This window comes from Strigops habroptila, chromosome 1 (genome assembly GCF_004027225.2).
Source record: "Strigops habroptila isolate Jane chromosome 1, bStrHab1.2.pri, whole genome shotgun sequence".
Lineage (NCBI taxonomy): Eukaryota > Metazoa > Chordata > Aves > Psittaciformes > Psittacidae > Strigops > Strigops habroptila.
Window position 1 is genome coordinate 87,858,826 of NC_044277.2, and position 19,601 is coordinate 87,878,426.

The 19,601-nt window shown below is 38.3% G+C and overlaps 1 protein-coding gene across 2 annotated transcripts; it reads right to left on the reverse strand.

Annotated features, from left to right (window-relative positions):
* Nucleotides 1–1,184: 1,184 nt before the first annotated feature.
* On the reverse strand, nt 1,185–17,325 carry EEF1E1 (eukaryotic translation elongation factor 1 epsilon 1). Of its 2 annotated transcripts, none has more exons than XM_030479643.1 (4): nt 17,168–17,325; nt 15,224–15,424; nt 8,113–8,208; nt 1,185–1,846 (listed from the first exon to the last, which is right to left on the reverse strand). In XM_030479643.1, exons 1-4 carry the CDS (start codon nt 17,312–17,314, stop codon nt 1,706–1,708), a joined length of 585 nt encoding a protein of 194 aa, XP_030335503.1. In that variant the 5' UTR covers nt 17,315–17,325; the 3' UTR covers nt 1,185–1,705. The 2 variants fall into 2 exon arrangements, with proteins under 2 accessions (XP_030335503.1, XP_030335591.1); XM_030479731.1 differs by having other exon boundaries at nt 17,143–17,307.
* Nucleotides 17,326–19,601: the final 2,276 nt, after the last annotated feature.

The following is a 19,601-nucleotide window of genomic DNA, read 5'->3' on the forward strand; positions in this document are numbered from 1 at the left end:
AGAAATAGAAAATGGTTCATCACAGTAGAATTTAGCAGAAGGTATTTTTCCAAGTCTCATCATCACTTTCTCCCAACCATAAGTAGGAAAAAAAAAAAAGGCAAATTTGCTTATATACATCTTACCAGGTAACAACGAATGAAGAGTGCAAGTACTGACAATAAAAACCCAAAACCCTTACTTAGCCAAATGTGAAAAGTTTTGAGTATGAAGTTTCTAAAGTACATTTGCGCTAAAGCCCACTCCACAATTCTTGAGCAGATATCAAGCTTTCAATGAGATCTTCATAATCAAGTACACAAGGCCTACTTCTAAATTGCAAGGAAGAAAAGTAACGAATAGGAGAGATACTAGAAGCTAAGAATCAAGCCTTCTGGGAAACAATAAGAACTTTTTCAAACCAAACGAATATTTTCATTTTTAAAAATACAAGACATTCCTGAAAGTAAGTGTGCCTGTAAACCCTCTGAAGAAATTACATTTATACAGAAAACACCTATTGGAGAGCCTGGAATTGTGCAAGATAAGCTTACTCATGCAAATTTCTCCTATCCTATTATGTGTTAGGATAGATTTTAATATCTATTTTTTTCCTGAGGCTCAAACACCTGTCCAAGGTATCTTTATATTTACGTAGTGGGTAGGAGGCTTCTAAAGCAGCACACAAGTTAAGAGAATGTACAACTGAAGTTGTTTGCTAAATACTGTTGTAGAAACCAAAATGGAAGTTTATCAATTAAAGTATCAAAGTATTTTTATATTGCTTTCAGCATTTTAAAAGAAATGTTAACTGAATTGCACAGAAGGTAATTACCCAGTTCAGGTGTATCCTTAGGGCATTATGGTAGCACTATCCAAAAAAAATGTCTGCTGATCCAACACTGAGAGTGAACTTGACAGAGGATTTCATTATCGTCTTAAGCTGAGAGGGAGGTTGGTTTTTTCCTGTTGTGTGGTTTGAGGTTTTTTTATCTTGAAACTTTCCTTTGCACTTGTGTGGAAATAGCACATGAAGCACGATGTACGCAGAAATCTTGAAAGAAGGCTAACATTTGTTACCCGGTTTGAAAGAAAACATTTATAGAATCAAAAGTCCATATACTGCAGAATGAAGTAGCAGGTGAAACAAAATTTTCATTTTCTTTACTGTAGAACTAAGAAGTTTCACAGCCAAATTAAGACTATAGAGTTTTAAAATAATTTATTCAGTCACATAAATACTTTGTAACATTTGCATGTTCCCTTTTTCACATCCTTGGCACACAATATAGCTCTTAACTTTTACAAAACTAGTGTAAACATCCATGGAAAATAAAATGAAAAGAAAGCATGACATACATAAAAATTCAATAAATAGCAAAAGGAGTGAATAATTGAAGGAAAATAAGAAATTCTTTCCTATAAGGACCATGTTATTACCCTTGAATGCTTAATTGAAAGAACTTTTCGTTTTTAAAAAATAGTGACTTAAAACTCAATTTTCATCTTTCTACCTTTGTTGCATTTAATCAGATACATGATACAATTTAATAAGTTCAAATTCTTGAATGAACAACAGCAATTCAATGCAATTCTATTATTTGAGGCATCGACAGTTTTGGTTCACATACAGAAGGTTACAAACCAGTATTTGCAAGTTAGTGGTTTTGGACAGTATAACTTCTAAACTCCCAAACACCCTTCTGACATGACATTAAGATTTTCCTTAATGAGCATTAGTGTATAATCTGTTCTTGATAAAGACTACATTAGACAGATGCTGCCGGACACCTGGATAATGTTGAATGTGGTTGAACCAACGAGACACATTAAGGTATTTCTCCTTTTCTTGCACTGTGAGGTCCACCTGCATGGGGAAGAAATACAAGGCACCAATAAAACAAGGCACTGCACCATTAGTGTCAAACATGTGGTAAGGCAAAATAAAAGTGGGTAGTTTTACAGCTGATTCCGACTTGCATAAGAAGTTGTTAAAGTCCGTTAGTATTCTATCTTAACTTCGCATATGAAAATTCACAACCCAAAATATGGGTTTACTTTTAATTTACTCAAATGAACAGACCTGGAGGGTGGAATATACATTCGCATTATAAAGATGGGTTAAAAAGAGTGTTAGCCTGCTTGAATTTAATGCATCTATTTATGGGGTTAGCACACATTATTGGGGGTGCAGGGAAGAGTTCCACAAGAGGCACAAGCCTTTCACGTTGATCTAGCAGGTGATCTTACCAGCAAAGTGACTGCTTTGTATTTCAAGTTGTATTATAAATACAATAAGTTTTTTTCAGGCAATTTCAGACTGGATAGAAAAATTCAAAGTTGTTTTCAAAATTGTGTTTGAGCAGTGGTCATACAATAGCTACTAAGAAACAGCACAGCTTAACATTTAACTGTTCAGATGTGCTAGCTCACATTGTCAGCAATGGAATGATTCAAATTACTACAGTAAACCAAACTGGAAACCTGTCCATACTTCATAAACATATTAAAGTACTATCACTTACTCCTACAGTTTGAGGTCCTGTTGTGCTCTCAAGTCAACAGCACATACACTTGTTTATTTTAACCCAAATCTAAACAGCTGCAAGAGCAGATAGGAAGAACCCTCCAACTATCATAGAGGTATTCCAACGGCTCCTTGCCACAGGAATTGTGGTCAAAATTAATGAAAAGCTTCAAGTCTACCTTTACTTTTATTACAGGACTGGCTCAGATGAAGTCATATACAATTACAGATCTTAACTATACCTTTCAAAGCCTTCAAAGTTCACGTCATCAACATCTTCAGAGCTTCAAAGTCCTTTATTTCTTCAGGATCTTTCAAGCCAGCTGTAGAAGAACTATTCCTATCCTCTATTACCTGCATTACTGCTCCTTGATGAGCAATTTTAGGTCTCCTCATTCCTCTGTAATGAAGTTAGCTCATCAGTTTAGACAATCATCTGTTTCCTCACATTATGCTACTACATCTGAATTACAAATCAGGTAGTCCTCAAAACAGACTACAAAACTGCATCAGGAACAAATGTGATCCTCAGATCAACTACCCTATCTCATCTCACCAATACTTAAACCAAGCGGCATGGGATTAATCTCACTTCATTTTCTGTTAGCTAAGTTACCCATCAAGATTAACTTAGCCATCTTGACAACACCTGAAAAGGGCACACCTGTAGAGGATAGTTTTAACAGACAAATCGCTAGCTAGACATGCCTAATACTTCTCATGTTTAGACTTCTAGAGGTAATCAAGGTTAATCCCCTCCTCAAAAGCTAAACAGATGGCATATTCCTTATGCCTTGTTCTACAAACACCAGATTTTATGGATAATGCAGGTGCACTTCAAATTTCATCTTGGGCACAGGACAGCTGGAAACAAATATGTTGCAGCAAACTTTAAATCACAGGAAGAGCTATACACATTCATTTACTCAGCTGTTTAAGTGAAAAGCTGGTGTTCAAAACTAATTCTCATGTTAAATTTCACCTTGTGCTGCACCAGCCCTTTCCTAAAAAGAGCTGCCTGTAACATTTGCTGTTTCTTCTTACTGTCCTTTCAGACAGCCAGCACTTGGCTTAGAAATGTAAAGCTTTAAGTATGTAGTGGTAAAAAGAAAGTAAGATATATATTAGAAGATGAGCCATGGGAAAAATACCAAGGAAGAAGAATTTCAAGGAGTTGCAGGAGGAAGGAATTCTAAACCAATGCCATTAAAACTCTATTAACAGGAAGTTAAGAGCACAATAACTGCAGCAACAACCAAAAAGCAGGTATCTTGCAGCTGCTCCTAAACCCAACAACTATTCTTCCTATAGAACTCACCTGCCACAATACAAGCATAGCACTGCAAATGTATTTCCTCAACAACTTCTGCAATTTTGAACTGTTATGAACCCCAGTTCAGGCAGTATGAGAAAATGTGTGTTTGTTGCTGCTGGCATGAAAATGTAAACACTATTCCTACAGCTGTATAGACTGACAAAATTGCACAGACAAATCAATTAAAACACAGCCACATATTTTTGCTGAGCTAGAAACGTAAGAGAGTTAAATTGGCATTAGCTCAATGGAAGAGAATAACACCTGATAAGGGGGAAAACTCCAGAATTAAATTCATTACAAAAGAATGGAAGCTATTAAAATATAACACTGAGTGCTTCGCAAATTGCCTGAGCTTCTGCAAGTGCAGGATATTCAGGACAAAACCTCCCATGAAGTACCATTTAGGAGAAAATGCTTTGATCACCTGCAGTTTGTTATAATTAATGGTAGTTGGAAGCTACTGTTTGGTATGAAGTTGTAGAACCATTTACAAATTAACACAGAGCATGAAAAGAGCAACATGTGTATTCTAAGGCCATCTAAAATTACTGAAAATGAAGAAAAATATTTAAGTATGAGCAGGTAATAAAAATACTGTCACTTTCAATTCTGTGAGTTGTGTACATGTAAAGTTATAATTACAATGCCCTTTTTCAAAGTCTTTCATGGGTAAACACTTGGTTATGAAAATGCTGAAGTAAGCTTCAGATTTTGCAGCAGGTACAGTATTTCCTCCCATAATTTTATGCTGACAATTCTCAATCTTCACATTTCCCTTATGTAAATCAAAAATAAAGTCTGGAAACTAGTCTTCCTCCGTTCTGTTAGTGTAGTGAAAAAACATCCGAAGGACAAAACAGACAGCTCCTCTTAACAACAAAACCCCTTTCTGTACTCTAGGCACAACAAGCAAGATATTTTTACTTATTTACATAATGTACTCTATCAGTGAAATATATTAAAAAGCACTTTGTGGCATGCTCTACTTTTTACTTGGAACATTACTCTTAGGTTAATTGTTTAGAGATCACTTCCATGGCATTTTTTACAACATTTTGTTAGATGGGTATTTTCTGTTCTTCCTCATTAAATTAGATAATTCCCCCAAGTTAAGAAAGGCTGCTGTTCTGCTGTTAAAATAATTATTTGCTATTAAAGCAATTATTTTAATAGCAAAGCAGCAGACACTCAATTTGACAAGCTTTTTTTATGTCATGGGGAAAAGAAAAAAAAAAAGAAAAAAGAAGAAAGTCTTTTATTCTTCCACCACAAAGCTCACAAAGGGTAACCAAGGTGGTCATCATACAACCCAACTTGAAGAGTTTCTAGGAGAGCTATAAATACACATGCTTTAATTATATTTGCTTTCAGTAGCATTGGGGATGGAGGCATAAATTCCCATTCCCACACCCTGAATGTGCATGGAAAGTCTAAAAATACCTGCCTATATCTCAAGTTCTTCAGCATCAAGAAAAGGATAAGATACTGCCTCACTTTTCAAATTTAGCCTTTAGATATGAGGGAGAGAGGAAAAAAAAAAAAAACCACCCCAAAAAACAGTTGAACAGTTTATTTCATGAAATTCATGTACTTTCACATAGTTTTGACTAATTTTTTACTGTTAAAGGAACATGCTTAAAATTAAGTCTTCTCTTTAAAGTGAAATTGGTTTTGTAATTCAGTTTAAGTACCATTTCTAGCATGATTTTTCAGAAGGAAAGCCTGTTACCTCAGTATTAAGAAAAGCAGCATATCAGTGAATATGAACAAAAATTCACAGCAATCTGTTTATTACAGGAAATGTTCATTATGGGGAAAAAAAAAAGTGGAAAACAAGCTCCTAGTGCATTCTCATTATAGTTCAGTATTAGTAGTTCTGACCCGAGGAGAACAACTTAGTTTGTTCTGTACTTGATTTGACCCTGAAACTTTTACTGAGGCATCTTCCAATTGCAGATCTGAATTTCACCCATAACTTATTTTCTAGCCCTTATTAAAGAAATTTTCAAGTCAGACGTACAGATTTGAGACTACCTCTTGCATTCTGACAAAGTTTTGTATTGATAATTTCTCTTAAATAGAACTGGACTTGTGCTGTTTGAAAATAGTTAAGAATAAAAACATAGGGAAACAAGTTCATTACCACAGGGGGAATTTAATGCTTACTGATTGCCTGAGCTATCCTTAAGCAATGCTTCCAAATTCATGTTTTCTCTGCAATCTATGCTTTAACCTACTAGAACTTCATTGTTCATTATACTTATCCACGTATGTACTTAACTAATCAAAGTGTCTAAAGACAACAATATTTATATCAGATACATGGAATTACATATGACAATGTAAATCACATTGATTCAAAAAACTTAGTATCAAGCATTACACTTTTAGGGTGTTTGACCTACATAATGATGCAGAACAAAAATGTATACAATTTAGATCCTTCCTTATTATTACAAGTGTGTATTTCTAATTAATAGACTCAAAATAGACTTAAGTCTGCAAAAAGCCTGAAACACTACCCATGAATCTGACTTTCACTCATTAATGAAGGTGGAAGGAGGAAAGTAATACAAAGATGTATGATCTATATTCAGAAACACTAAGAAAGGAAGATGAAACTGGGGGTGAAGAAGTGTTCAACAGGACTGTGTGTTCCTAAAATCCTTTCAATGAAAGGTGCACCAGAAGGTTTTTAAAGTTTGAATAATATTTGGCTCATTCAGAACAATCATGGTATGCCACTAAAATGGTATTTTGTTACGAATGTCTATGTTAGCATGTAGTTGTTAGTCTATCAAAAGTAAAGAGATTAAGCCTGAAGGCCATTATCAGTAGTATTTTCAGATCAATGTTCTAAACAGGTTGATGGACAGCAAGAACTGTGGGTCTCCCTCTCCATGCCTCCCATTTCTACCTTCTCTTTTGAAGGATTAGAGGAAACATTTATTGGTATTTTGCACAAGGCTTAGTTGAAATGGTAATGCATATGACAAACTGCTTCACTGGACCACATCACATTAAGAGATACAGCAGCTTCCCCCTTCAAAGCTTAGGGCAGAGCTGCAAGTCTGGATGTACTCTCATTACAGGAAAAATAATAAAAATAAATCAGAAGATTCTACAGTTCAAGCTTTTACCTTTATACTTAGGAACCTATATTTATCAATTTTGAAACCTTCAAAATACATGCAATTCCTAGCTAGCAGCTTCTAGATTTTCCACTTTATTTAGGATAGCCACGCCATTATTTGCCCTTTATACCCTTCTGATTCAGAAAATGATCTTCCATGAAGTCAAACATTTCAGAAACAGATGCTGTATTATAAACTTGTCCTAGGTAGTATCTGGATGGTTGAAGGCACCCAGGAGCACCAAGTCATTTGTTTTTACCATCTGTTCTATTTCCCAAAGCAATAACTTGTAGCTTTTCTTCTTGATTAGGTGGTCTACTCTAGAGCAAACTCTAATTTTAAAATATGCTTGATATTCCTCTGCCTAAGTTCTTTTCCAAAAAAGTCTCATTTGAACTCATACTCTCCTACAGCATATACGGTCATTTTTAGAAAGTACTTACACACTTTTTCTGTCTACATATCATATGGGGAGGGTGACCTATTCTGACACTCTAGTCAACACATCTATCCCACTACTTAAGGTATTTTACACGGCAAATATGGTTTAACAGAATTAATTCTAGGTGACTTACTCTAACATGTTTTCAAAAACCTTCTGAAATGAAGCTCCCCTTCCTGCTCCTCTGCTTCACACGTTCTCATTTGAACTTACTCCTCAACAGTTGAAGTTCTTATTTTTGGTAGTATTTCATTACTTGATCTTCCCTCCCCTTCTCTGCCTCAGCCTGCCTTTTGAAGTTTACTGTTCTTGCACTGTTCTCCCAGAGCCCCGTTTTTATGGTATAAAGTAACCATTCACCCAGTTGATTTAATTCATTTATTCTCAGACACATGTGTGTACCTGAGGGACAGATATCACCCATGTTATACAGAGGTAACTAAAGCATTCAGAATACTACAGGTAATACACTTCTTTTTGACAGATAGGTAGCTAAATATTAAGTAAAAAAAAAAAAAAATCCACAAAAAAATCCCCCCCAAAACCAACTTAAACCCAAGTTTTATTCGAAGTTCTTGTAAGAAATCTCTCAATTTTCATTCTGTGATTTTCACTGAGCAATTCGGTATGTCAACTTCTACAACAAACTGTCCTTTAGATAAACAAAAATTATGACAGTTGCACATATAAAAATAACGTAAATAACACTTACCATGATATGATGCAATCCATAGTACATCAGAATGTCTGCTAAGGTAAAAACATTTCCTGCAAGGTAGACTTTATCTTCAAGGTGTATGTTAAGATCCTGAAAATGAAGAAGTCATTGTACTGCTGTAGTATTGACTTTGTAAGACAAAATTTTAAGGCAATGGTTAAAAATAATAGAAAACTTCCTCTGCAGACTACGCATATAAAATAAATGCCAGCTTTAATTTATCCCTACTCATCAAAGGAGAAAAAAGAAGTGTCAAGATAATCAACTATCATCATTCTTTGACAGCAAGGATTCAATAAAATTTAAATGTTGGTCTCTAAACTCAGTGCTAGCAAGCTTGCTGCTGGCACATAATTTTTTATAATTCCTCCACTTATAGCCGCTCACATTTTTGTAAATACAAGTGTGATTTACTCTCCATTTCAATCTGACTCCACACAAATACCTTCAGATCTGTCTTCTTGGCTCCAAATTACTGGAACTCCAAAACCAAGAGCTGAGGGTGGGGTTTTTTTAATTTATTGTTAGCACATATGACTCAGAAGCATTGCTGTTTGACATTTAGCATATGATACATGGAAAATAAAGTCCTATAATCAAAGGAGAGCATATTGCTCTTCCAGCAGCAGCTTCTCCTGTCCTCCAGGACTTAATGCAGCTGCTTGGTAAGGTTCTGGAACTATAAATGTGTACAAATCAGGGAAACATAAAGGGATTGTAGGGTGGGAGACAAAGAACATTTCACGCTCAGTGCCAGAAAACCGATACCTATCCGTTGGTATCATTTGACACCTGCTTTTATTAATGTTGAAATCACTGCTAGCAACTCTTAATGACTGATACTCTCAATTCACTCGCATTTTAAGATCATCTCTCTGAACTATTCCGTATCAGAGGCTAAAAGGGCAGGCAGTAGGTGGCTTCCATTTAGGTTCAGTGAATAATTATTTCAATTCTGTATTACTGAACGACCCTTTTTCACGGCTTTTTGTATGCAGTCACTCCCTGCTGGAAAACAGGAGGCTGATACACTTGAGAAACGATGAGTCTATCACTTCTGATATTGCAGGCATTGCCCATCACCTCTACCTCTTTACTTCCCTCCTTTTCTCCACATCTTACCTACTTCTCAATTTATGTACCTTTCTGCCCCCTACTTCACTCTGAAGAAAGAAATATAGCAGCAAACAAAATTATCTACATTAACCCTGATCCTAGCATAAGCAAGCTTTAGTTCTCATAATTTGTCAACTCTCCCTGTTAGTATTCCTCTGCTGGTTGAAAAAACTTGTAGTAAATGCCCTCCTGTTTCCTCAGCGATCTCCTTAAGCTACCCCTCCCCCTGCCCAGAAACAAAGGCAAGAAGCTCACATATATCTAATATTTTTCAAAACATCCCTGAAATAGTTTTTTGGTCTCAATTACAGCACGTTCCATTTTAAGGCAACCTTTTATTTTAAAAAAAGAGTCTCAGGCAAGGAGAAGGGGGTTAATAATTAGTGAATAATTTAAAAATCATATTTAGCCATAAGCATATTGCAGTTTTGTGGTTCCATAATTTTACAGAGATATCCTACAGTGCATATGTAAAAACAACCAAACCACAAAACTAAAATGCTGAGACAAAGACATGTAACCTTGCATTTGCTTTTAGCAAGTTTGACTCCATTATGTCACCTTACTAGTTCTTTGCTAACCTTTTCATGACAGAACTCCTGTACTTCTGTAGTATTTAAACATTCTCATGGATGCTTTGATTTCTTTTATTTGAGCAAATCAGGGAAAAATGTTAACCCCTGCACAGTTAAAATTCTGTAAGGTCATCTGCCTCTGGCTATCTAGCTTCTTTTCTTTAGACTGGTTTACTGCTTTGTTCACATTAGTTACCTCTCAGGTTACTTTAAGCATATAACTACCATTCTGTGGAATTTCATACACACATCACAAACGCAAATGCAATGTTAAGAAGAAACAGTTTGCAGGAAAGAAAACCCCCAAACATATCCCAGAGATCTGTCTACTAGGAAAATAAAAAAATAAAAAAATCATGAACTCATCTATTCTGACACAGATTCTCTGACCAGCATTTTTCACTTTGATTAACCAGAAATTCAACATGCGTTGTAGTAAGAAGTAACACCACTGAAATTATATCCCCCCTCCCCTCTTTCTTCTTAGTCTAAGCTACAGAATCAGGATTTCGTAAAGCAAAAAGCTCATTATCTGTGAAGGCACAATCAACACAGTTATTTCCCTGCTCAAAATTCTATTCTGTGCATGTATACACAGAATATTCAACAATTAAAAAAAAATCCTAAAACTTTAAAGGCAAAGTAAGCCATTACAGTGTGAACAATTATTTATTCTGATTCATGAAATTTTATGCAGTCAGTTAACTAAATGGAATTTGGCAAAAATGGTTTAGTCCTAGATAAATTAGTATTAGTTTTCAATTCTCTTATTGAATGTGTACTTTCCTCCCATAAAATACAGAGAGATACCACGATTTCATCCTGTAAGTCAAACTAATTCAGAAACACTATGGTACAATTTTTTTCATGTGCACTAGGCACATCTAGTTAATCTTGCCTCATGGGTTTGTTTCCCATAGATGATTATATTATTGGCTAATAGCCAACTGTGTAAAAAAATCTGTGTTAAAGTCAAGCTTTCTTAAGTGACCATGGTATTATACTGAACTAGTGATCCTGTCCTGGAAAGATTAAGGAGAATATGAATACAAAACTGTATATGAGTTTCTATTACATCCAGGAAACTCAGGTCTGTTAGCTGTCATTTGTACCATTGTCTTTCACATATTGAACATCACTACTTAAACTGATTACATATATACAATCCCAATATTAAATGACTGAAATAGACTTGGAAATTGCTTGTATTTGTATGAACTTGTTGCAGTCCCTCAGGAAGCCCTGTTTCAAATTTCAAACAGGTATTTGAGGCATAACTGCAGTCTGATGCACTAACATACACTGAACCACCACAGCAATTCAAATTCCATTTTTGGGTATAAAAGGGGAAAAAGCAACAGGAAGAAAAGATGTTGCATCATTTATGGGCTAACCAATGGATTCCCATTTTTATTTTTTTATGGAAAAAATTACAATTTACAGCCCACAGCTCAACACATCCCACCCACAGCACACTTCTGGCTACCCCGCAGTATCATTTACTATTTTTTAAATATGCAATTTAATTATCTGTAATCCAATTCATCCATTAAGGCACCTGAATCCCTTCCAGTCACTGCAAGTCAAGACAGTAGCTCAGATAAGTAACAGCTGCTTCTTACGACGACTCAATAGCTGACAATGGATCTAATCATTCTGATACTGTTTTGGATATTTTGTCCACAACACATCGCTGGTGTGTGTATGTATGTCCAGCGCATACTGTGTGTGCACAGCAGCACATCCTTGCAATCAGCAATATTCTCAAGGTCATTTATGCCCTAAATGCCTTTGTATCACATCATGCAAAGACAAAGAGCTGAGCACTCTCAAATGTGTCAGGAAAGTCTCTGACAATACAGAACTCAAGAAAGGATTCTGCAGCCATACCCAAGAAAAGCAGAACTGCACTGTTGGGGCATAGGCATATTTTTAATTCTCACGCAAGACTTCTCTAACTGGCAAACTATGAGCTAAACCTGGTCTGGAAGAGTATTATACTCAACATATCGAGCTTCCTGTAAGAGACAGAAGAAAAAATACTCAAGAAACATTGTTCAAATAATCAAAATTCAATCTTTTACACCTCTAAGTGCACAAAAATATCCTGGTGCTAACAGAAAAGGGAGAGAAGTGAACACAGAAAGTTGCAGTTTAATAAATACTTGCTGGACAAGTCTGCCAAAGCAGGTAGGCATCCCATTTAGAAGTCTGTCAAAAAACAGTGTATAAGAACCGTGGATTAATGGCACGGGCAGAGCGTGGATTAATCTGCTTATGTATTTGTGGAAACAGTAATTTTTCAAGCAAGCACATAAAATAAGAATTGAAACTCTCTTATTCAGATTTCTAATTGGATTTCATGTTTATAGCCAGACAGCACAGGAAACTGGGACAAAACTAGCTGAAATCAGGGAACATTTCTTGGTGAGAAACTGAAAGCAGAACACAAAAATTCTTTGCTATAATTATCCTTCAAAATCTAGAGATTTCTATAGTGAACTCAAGTACAAGCTCACAGCTATTTAGCATATGCTGCTAAAGATGGGGTAGGGGGGAAGAACTCAAGTTTTGAATACCTAAAACTGACAAAGCAGACATGCAAATCTCCTGAATTGAATTAATTAAGATCTAAGTGGACATCTGATAGCACAAGTGCTTCACAAACATTCTCAGTTCCTTCCTGGAAGAGTAGAAAGACTGCTAGTTACCAGGCACAACTCCTCAGTAATTGTCCGGTTTTTCCTATGCAGCTTCATTTACCATTAACCAAATATCAAAGCAGCAGAGGAAAATACTCTCATCCTGTGGACAATAAAGTTAACACAATGCATTGAATATTATGCTATCGCTGCCATTAACAGTCATCTTTCCTACATATCAGCAGAACAGCCCAAAGGTACTGCTCCTGTTTATTTTGTTCAGTACAGGAGCCTAAATCTAAGACCAAACTCCAAGAGCACTTTCATTGGCCAGTTCTGAACAACATGGCATTTGCTCTGAATGAAAATAAAAAACCTAGTTGAAATGGTCTGACTACTTCACGATTGCTTTCATGCCAAGTAACAGCTTTAATCAACACATCAGTAAGAACAACTTAGGAACCTATTTTCCTAAGGCCAACAGAAACCCCTTCCTGATCAAATTAGGAAACATTAAACCAGTTACTGAAATTTTTCAGAACCACATCACCTCAATTAAGGGTTAAATAGAGGCAGCCTGAAGTTTATAGCAGAAGCAACTGAACTGTTTTTGGCAGCTTATTATAAATTGTGGCTCTAGGCTGCAGCTGTCCCAAGACTGCCATTGTGTATTCCAGACACGTTGTAAAACTACAACCTCAGACTTCCCTCCCTATTTTAGTTTTTAATTTTTTTTCAGCTGTACTCCCTCTTGGCATAGTATACTTTAATGGTAGGCTGCCTCTTTTTCTGATTAATCATGGTGGCAAAAGAACAAATTAAAAGAAAGAAAAAAAAAATCTTAATTGCTATAGTATGAAATTATTAGTGCTGGAACAATTCCACAGCAGCCCTATGCAAAATAAATTCTGGTTATTCAACATCTGCGAAGAAAAAAAAATCCATAGGAAAATTTTAAAGTTGTAATCTCCATCAGATAATACTTAAAGGCAGAGATTCTCCCTCAAGTGACACCATTTCTCAGTAAGGAAATTTTGCTTTTTTTGGAAATGCTTGATTTATCTACGTATCTGTGTTTCAGTATATTGTCTTTTCTACACTGCCAATGCTTCCAAGACTAAAATTGAAAAGAGATACCAGCTTCAGCATGAAACCATTGTATCACTGTATCTGGTTTTAACACTCAAATGCAGTTCTGCAAATACTCACACGTGTATGCTGACAAAGAAGGTATCATCACTTAAGCTATCCAGAGCAGATGTATTTTGTTACAAGACAGAAAACTTGCTTTCGTTTTTTGTGTAGTAATTTGTAAACGTTTTGATAGCATTTGCATGTAGAAAATAAGAGCAGTGATGTTACAAAAAGAGAAGCAATGTAAACAAACTGATGCTTAACCATTGGAAGATCTTACATAGCTACAGTGAGATCTAGATAACTCAGATTATATGGGATGTATACGAGAAAAATGGTTCTTCAGAGCTTTCACCAAGTTGATCCTTGTAAAGCAGGCATGATATTCCAAGTCCTCAAGATCAAGGAGGTTGTCAGTTTGAAAAGGACAACAGATTACTAACAAGGTTTTGTTTGCACCATTATAAGATGTAAGATCTTCCTTGACTAAGTAACACAACATGTTAACTCTTGAATGCTGCTACAGTTTATCTTTGGTTTCTGCAATAGTTCTAGTTGACTCAGACTTGCCACACCTAACAAAAGTCAGAAGCATTAATTAAGACTCTGTTAGCCTCAAGTAAAATCAACCTTCCTAATATGTTGCATGTCACAAAGCTACTTCTAAACCCAGACTCAATAGCAGCACTGAGCATTGCGTACTTGCCATCTAAAATACACCTTTAAAATTAGAAAAAAAATAAACACTTCAAAAATTGATTGAATTTCACTAGTTTCATACATACTTATCAAACAGAGCCCTCAGCACTTAACAGTGTAAATCAGATTTTCTCTTCAAGCTCTGCTCCCACAAGACTTCAAAAATACTGTTTACCAGTCACACGAAGAAGGAAAATAGAGCAAGTTTTGCAATGTGCTGCTTGCCATATACTCCTTGTTCAAATAATAGAGTGACCCTTGGGATCCTCTTTTCTGTTTCCACCTTCTTAAGAGAAAGTAAGCTTCAGACTACAAGAAACATTTACTACAGCAGACTAAAGCCTCCATATAAAGTACCCCTATGTGAAGGGCAGTTTTAGAGAGTTCCTTTATGATTTCCCTTTTCAACACATGAATTCTGTCCAGTGACTCCTTGTGGTATGAATATCAATTACCACAATATAAAGAATGGCCTGTACTACACAATTACCAAATCAGTAAGAACTGCTCTTAAAACAGTCAGAGCAGTGTTATCTTGAAACATAATCCCAACTTGTTTATAACTGAGGTTTAGGAAGATAGTAAGAAACTGCCATCTTACATGGCAAATAAGAGACTAGGCAGCTGAACAACCTCTTAACTATCTGCAACATCCTGGGTAGTTTCCAGCACTACAGCCATAAAACACTAAGAGCTCTGCTTTCCATACTTTACAGTTGAAGCTGTTTTCTCTCCTGTTTCAGGTTTTTGGGGTATTTCTGTCAATAAACGTGAAAAGCAGCAAGCAGAATAAAAGCCAGTACTAAGAGATACTGCCAAGTCTTCACCATTTGCTCAGTTTTATTAATTGGTTGCTCACACACACACGTTAGCACCGTAATCTTCTTCAAGGTCTAGTCACTCCAAAATTCAGTGGCAAGGTAATTAAGTACTCCTTACCTTCAGAATTATCCTAGTATCTTCTTTACTAGAGCTTCCATCTACTTGAGTCACTCTATATTCCAACCACTGCTGGACGACAGCTTTCTCTTCTGCAGTACTTCCAAGCAGTTGCTCCTTCTTAGCCTGTTTAACTAGGTAGGCAGCTATGGTCATTATTCCTGTCAGACCAGGGCCACTGTTTGTTTGAAGAACTGGAATCTAGAATAGACAAAAGAAGTGCAATAAGAATAGCTTTTTTGGTGTGGTTTCTTGGGTTTTGTTTTGGTGTTTGTTTTTTTTTTCGTAGCTCCTCAGAAGGATCTTTAAAGCAATATACTGGAATTTAGAAACATTGATACTAAAGGTAATAACATTAAAACCAAGTGTATATTCTTTTTTTACTCTTTGAGGTGGTTTATTTTCAGTTTTTATAGAAGACATGTATTTAACACATGTACAAACCAAGATACCTTTAGCTCAAATTAATCAAGTTCTGCCTATATTAGCAATAAATAGTATTGCTCATTCTAACACTGATAGAAATGTAATTATCTAACTTATTTTCAAATTCAGGACTCTGATTCAAGATTGTAAAGTCAGCAGCATCCAGTTTCTCTCTTGAGCAGACCACAGCAGCACGGCTTACCAAAATGCTTATTCATACTTACTATTCTATTCACTGGTATCAGGGGAGGACAACACAACACACCTCTAGCTTTAACCATGTATTTGTTAGTGACATTAGCACATACTAAACTGGGAGAAAAGAAACTGAACTGCTAAGAACCAAAAATTAAGTGAATGAATTGAAACTAACTGCAACAGACTAAAGCCCATTTAATCACTAATAACATCAAAAGACAAAACAAACTGATTAAAATGCAACACTTTCTTTTTTCAAAGTATCTGATCACACAGAAAAACCTCTACCTTCCGATTTAATTAACATAAGGTACAAGCTGAAATCATAATATTAGTTTTGTAGTTGTACTAAAGAGTCTTTGACTACTATTCACTTTTTTCTCTCAACATGCAGTCTGGAAAACTACAGGCCGATCTAGTTACTTGATTTTTCAGACTTCTGCTTTACAGCAATAGCATTAAAATACCACTCAGCTTGTCAAATAAGCAAGAAAGCTTTTGCAACCAATGAATGCATACATTGATATTCAGGACCCTAATCATAAGCAGTAAAGTCAAGGGGAAAAATCCCAACAAACACAAGGCAACCAGCTTCTTTTCTGTTATCCTTCTCCAAGAGCACCAGGCAAAGGTCCTTACACATCCACTCTCAGCCCCATATTTCATTTTTCAGGCGTCAGATGCCTCTTAAACTACAGAACTTACTGTTTCCATTAAAACTTCAAAACGTCAAGACTTCTACTTAAAAAAGCAAACTAGTTAAAAGCGACAACTCCTCACTACAGATGCCTTATTAATGTTAAAGCCGCATCTTTTTTTTCCATGCAATTTAACCACGCCAGCACAGATGCAACTTGCGCTGGCGCGAGAAAAGCGTAAGGAGAAGTGGTACAAGAACAAGCACATTTTAAGCCTACATTCCTCCAACGACACGCGATAACCGTTCCACAGGCGGAGGGAAGAAGCTTCCAGAACCTACGAGTAAGTAGCGAGGCCCTACGGCCACAACTGAGTGCGGGTGGTGAAGTAAGGGGCTCGGGAAGAGAAAATGAAACCCCCGCTCATACGAAGAGCTGAGAGAGCCGGGATGGGCAGCTGAGGCCGACACAGGGCGCGCCCGCCCCCGAAAGAGAGTGTTTGGGGGGGCCCTCAGCCACCGTCGCAGCGGTGGTGGAGGGCATGGCCTGGGGGGGCCAGGCCGGGGAGGCGGGAGCGGAAGCGGCGAGGTAAGACGCCGTTGGGAAAGGGGGTCAGTGGACGCCCGCCCGCTGCCAGCCCCTCCTCGCTCCCTTCACCTTCCGCTCCCCCTGGACGCCGTACTTGCTCCCTTTCGGCAGGCCCAGCAGCTTCTCCAGCAGCACCAGCTCCCCCACGCCCGGCCCCGGCCGCGCCGCCATCTTTGGCGGAAGACCAGCGGGAAAGGAAGGGATGCGACAGGCACCGCCTGACAACAACCTCCAACCCCATTGGAAGGCAAAACCACCACACCGCCAAAGGAACCGACGCTCCTATTGGCCTGAAGGGACCGGCCAGCCAATCAGACTCTCGGCGCGTAGCAAACGCATGCGCTCAGCCACACTTTGCATGGGGAACCCCTCAGGGGCGGGGAAGAGCGGCGGATCGTGAAGGGCGCATGCGCTAAAGTTACCCTCGCCCGCCTGGTGTACGTGGCGGGCTGAGCCATGCCCCCCGGGCGTGGCCTCATCTCCGGGGCGGGGCGGGCTGTGAGGGGCGCCGGGGCCTGAGGACCTTGACCGCGCCACTCGCTGCGGTGTCCGGGCAGGGCCAGGGTGCGGTGGGTTCCTGGCCGCTCTATGGGCGGGCCGCCGGCGGCCTCTCAGAGCACCGCGCTCCGCGGCCGGCTCTGCCAGAGTGGGTTCATGGAGACAGCCTCCAATTCCAACGGGAATAGCGGTTGCTTTCTTCCCGGAAAAGGGCAGGAGCTGTTGATGGGTTTGTCGCTGTGCCTCTGGAAGAGGAAAATAAAGGTGCGAGCCCCGCGCAGCCCCTGGCCCTGCGGTGTCTCGGCTGCTGGAGGCGGGGAGGGGCGACCGAACACCCCGCTCCGGTGTCCCGGTCTGCCCGGCCGCTCGCTGCCGGTTTTGAGTCGTGGATCGCTGGATGCAGTGGCGGCGTGCTGTCCTGTGGTGCGCCATGGGGATACCGCCGGGCTAGCGAGGCGGACGCGCCGCTCCCTTCGCGCGGGTTTCTCGGGAATCGAGGCTAACGGCATCACGCTGCTCGCCCGCCCGGTTGCGGGTCCTGCCTTCCTCCATCCACCTCGTAAACTTTGAGCTGCTTGTCCGAGTGTAGCCAAATTTATCAGAGAAGCTGAAGTTTCAGACAACTACACAACTAGAGAGGTTTTGTGCCATGAAGGAGGATCATGCAGAACCGAGCCGTTATACGCGCCCATCAAGGGCATCAAAGGAAGAGGAGGGATAGAAGTAGGGTGAAGAAAAACATGTTAATGAACCACGGTGAACGATAGCAGTGAAGTTAAGAGAGAAAATCCACAAAAGCTGAGCTGGCCATGAAATAGCCAGATTTGACTGCACCTTAGTGTAATTGAGATTTGTTGAGGACATGGTTTAATCACCTTTCTAGTTGAATATATTCTGCTGTGGATGTCATACCTCTACATCTGATCATAAATGTTAGAAATTAAAACAGTTATAGATTGGCAGGTGTATTTGTGCAGAATATCAAAGTGCAATTCTTGATACAAAACTAATAAATACCGAACTAGTGTTTTTACTAAAAACAACGGTCTGATCTTGTCCTGCTACTGACGATTTCAAAATAGAAATTCAGGGCTATCACCGCGTCATTCATCTTAAATAAGGTGATCCTGACAAATGTCCTGGTTCCTCAGTGAAACACTTTATCTTGATAGAAGGTGACATTTAGATTTGTACCTTCTGTTGCAGAGGAAGTCTGAAAGTGGCCACATAGCCTTCCTCTGAATGGAGAGCAATTCTGAAGTCATGACTGGATTTTTAAGCTTTTGCATGAATTTGTCCAAGCCTTTATGTTAACATTTGCAAAACTCTTCATTTTAAAATAAAAATACCTTGAAAATGGCATTGCTCTTTGCAAAGTTTTTTAATTCCTCAGCTCTTTTCCTGCAGCAATATCTTGAAATGCAAGTGTTCCAGCTGTATTCCAGCATGATAGCAATGAATGACCTAAAATTGTACAGAAAGCCTTCATTTTCGGTGGGGAAATTGATAGAAATGTTTTCCAGTTTTTAAAAAAGCTAGTTGACTCTTTCATTATTGAAAGATTTCACTTTCAATAATGAACCACCTATCAGGAAATATATACCTACCTTTACAGGTTATTTTTTATATTTACAGGTTTAAAATGCTTTGGAACCTAGACAGTGTGAAATACCAGTATTGATGGATTGAAATGTTTATTGGTTACAGTTTCAGTCAGACGAAAAACTAGTTTTTTGGCTTTCCTCCCACCTAAAATTTTTAAAGGTGGAGACTTTATAAATTAGGTGGAGGATATTAACTGTTTACAGTTGTGTAGCAGTTCTTCCCTGGTAACAGTCAGCAGCGTTTCTCTCTTTCTTTTTCTGTGCACAGTTCTCCTCTAGTTCCATTAGGTGGAGCTTTGTGATTTAAGTCTGCGGAAGAAACTTGCTCCAAAGTGCAAAACAATTCACCACGGAATGGCTGGGGGAGGAGGCGGACGAAGCCTTCGTTGCTTAGAGGTATCAGTGTCCTGGACGCAAGCTCGGTAC

Bases quoted from the DNA above. Each gene is read 5' to 3' on its own strand.
- EEF1E1 (XM_030479643.1), bottom strand. From the start codon at position 17,314: ATGGGGTTGGAGGTTGTTGTCAGGCGGTGCCTGTCGCATCCCTTCCTT. The intron at 15,425-17,167 runs GTACGGCGTCCA...TGTCTATTCTAG, and splicing joins GGCCTGCCGAAAGGGAGCAA to ATTCCAGTTCTTCAAACAAA. The intron at 8,209-15,223 runs GTAAGGAGTACT...CTTCATTTTCAG, and splicing joins ATACTAGGATAATTCTGAAG to GATCTTAACATACACCTTGA.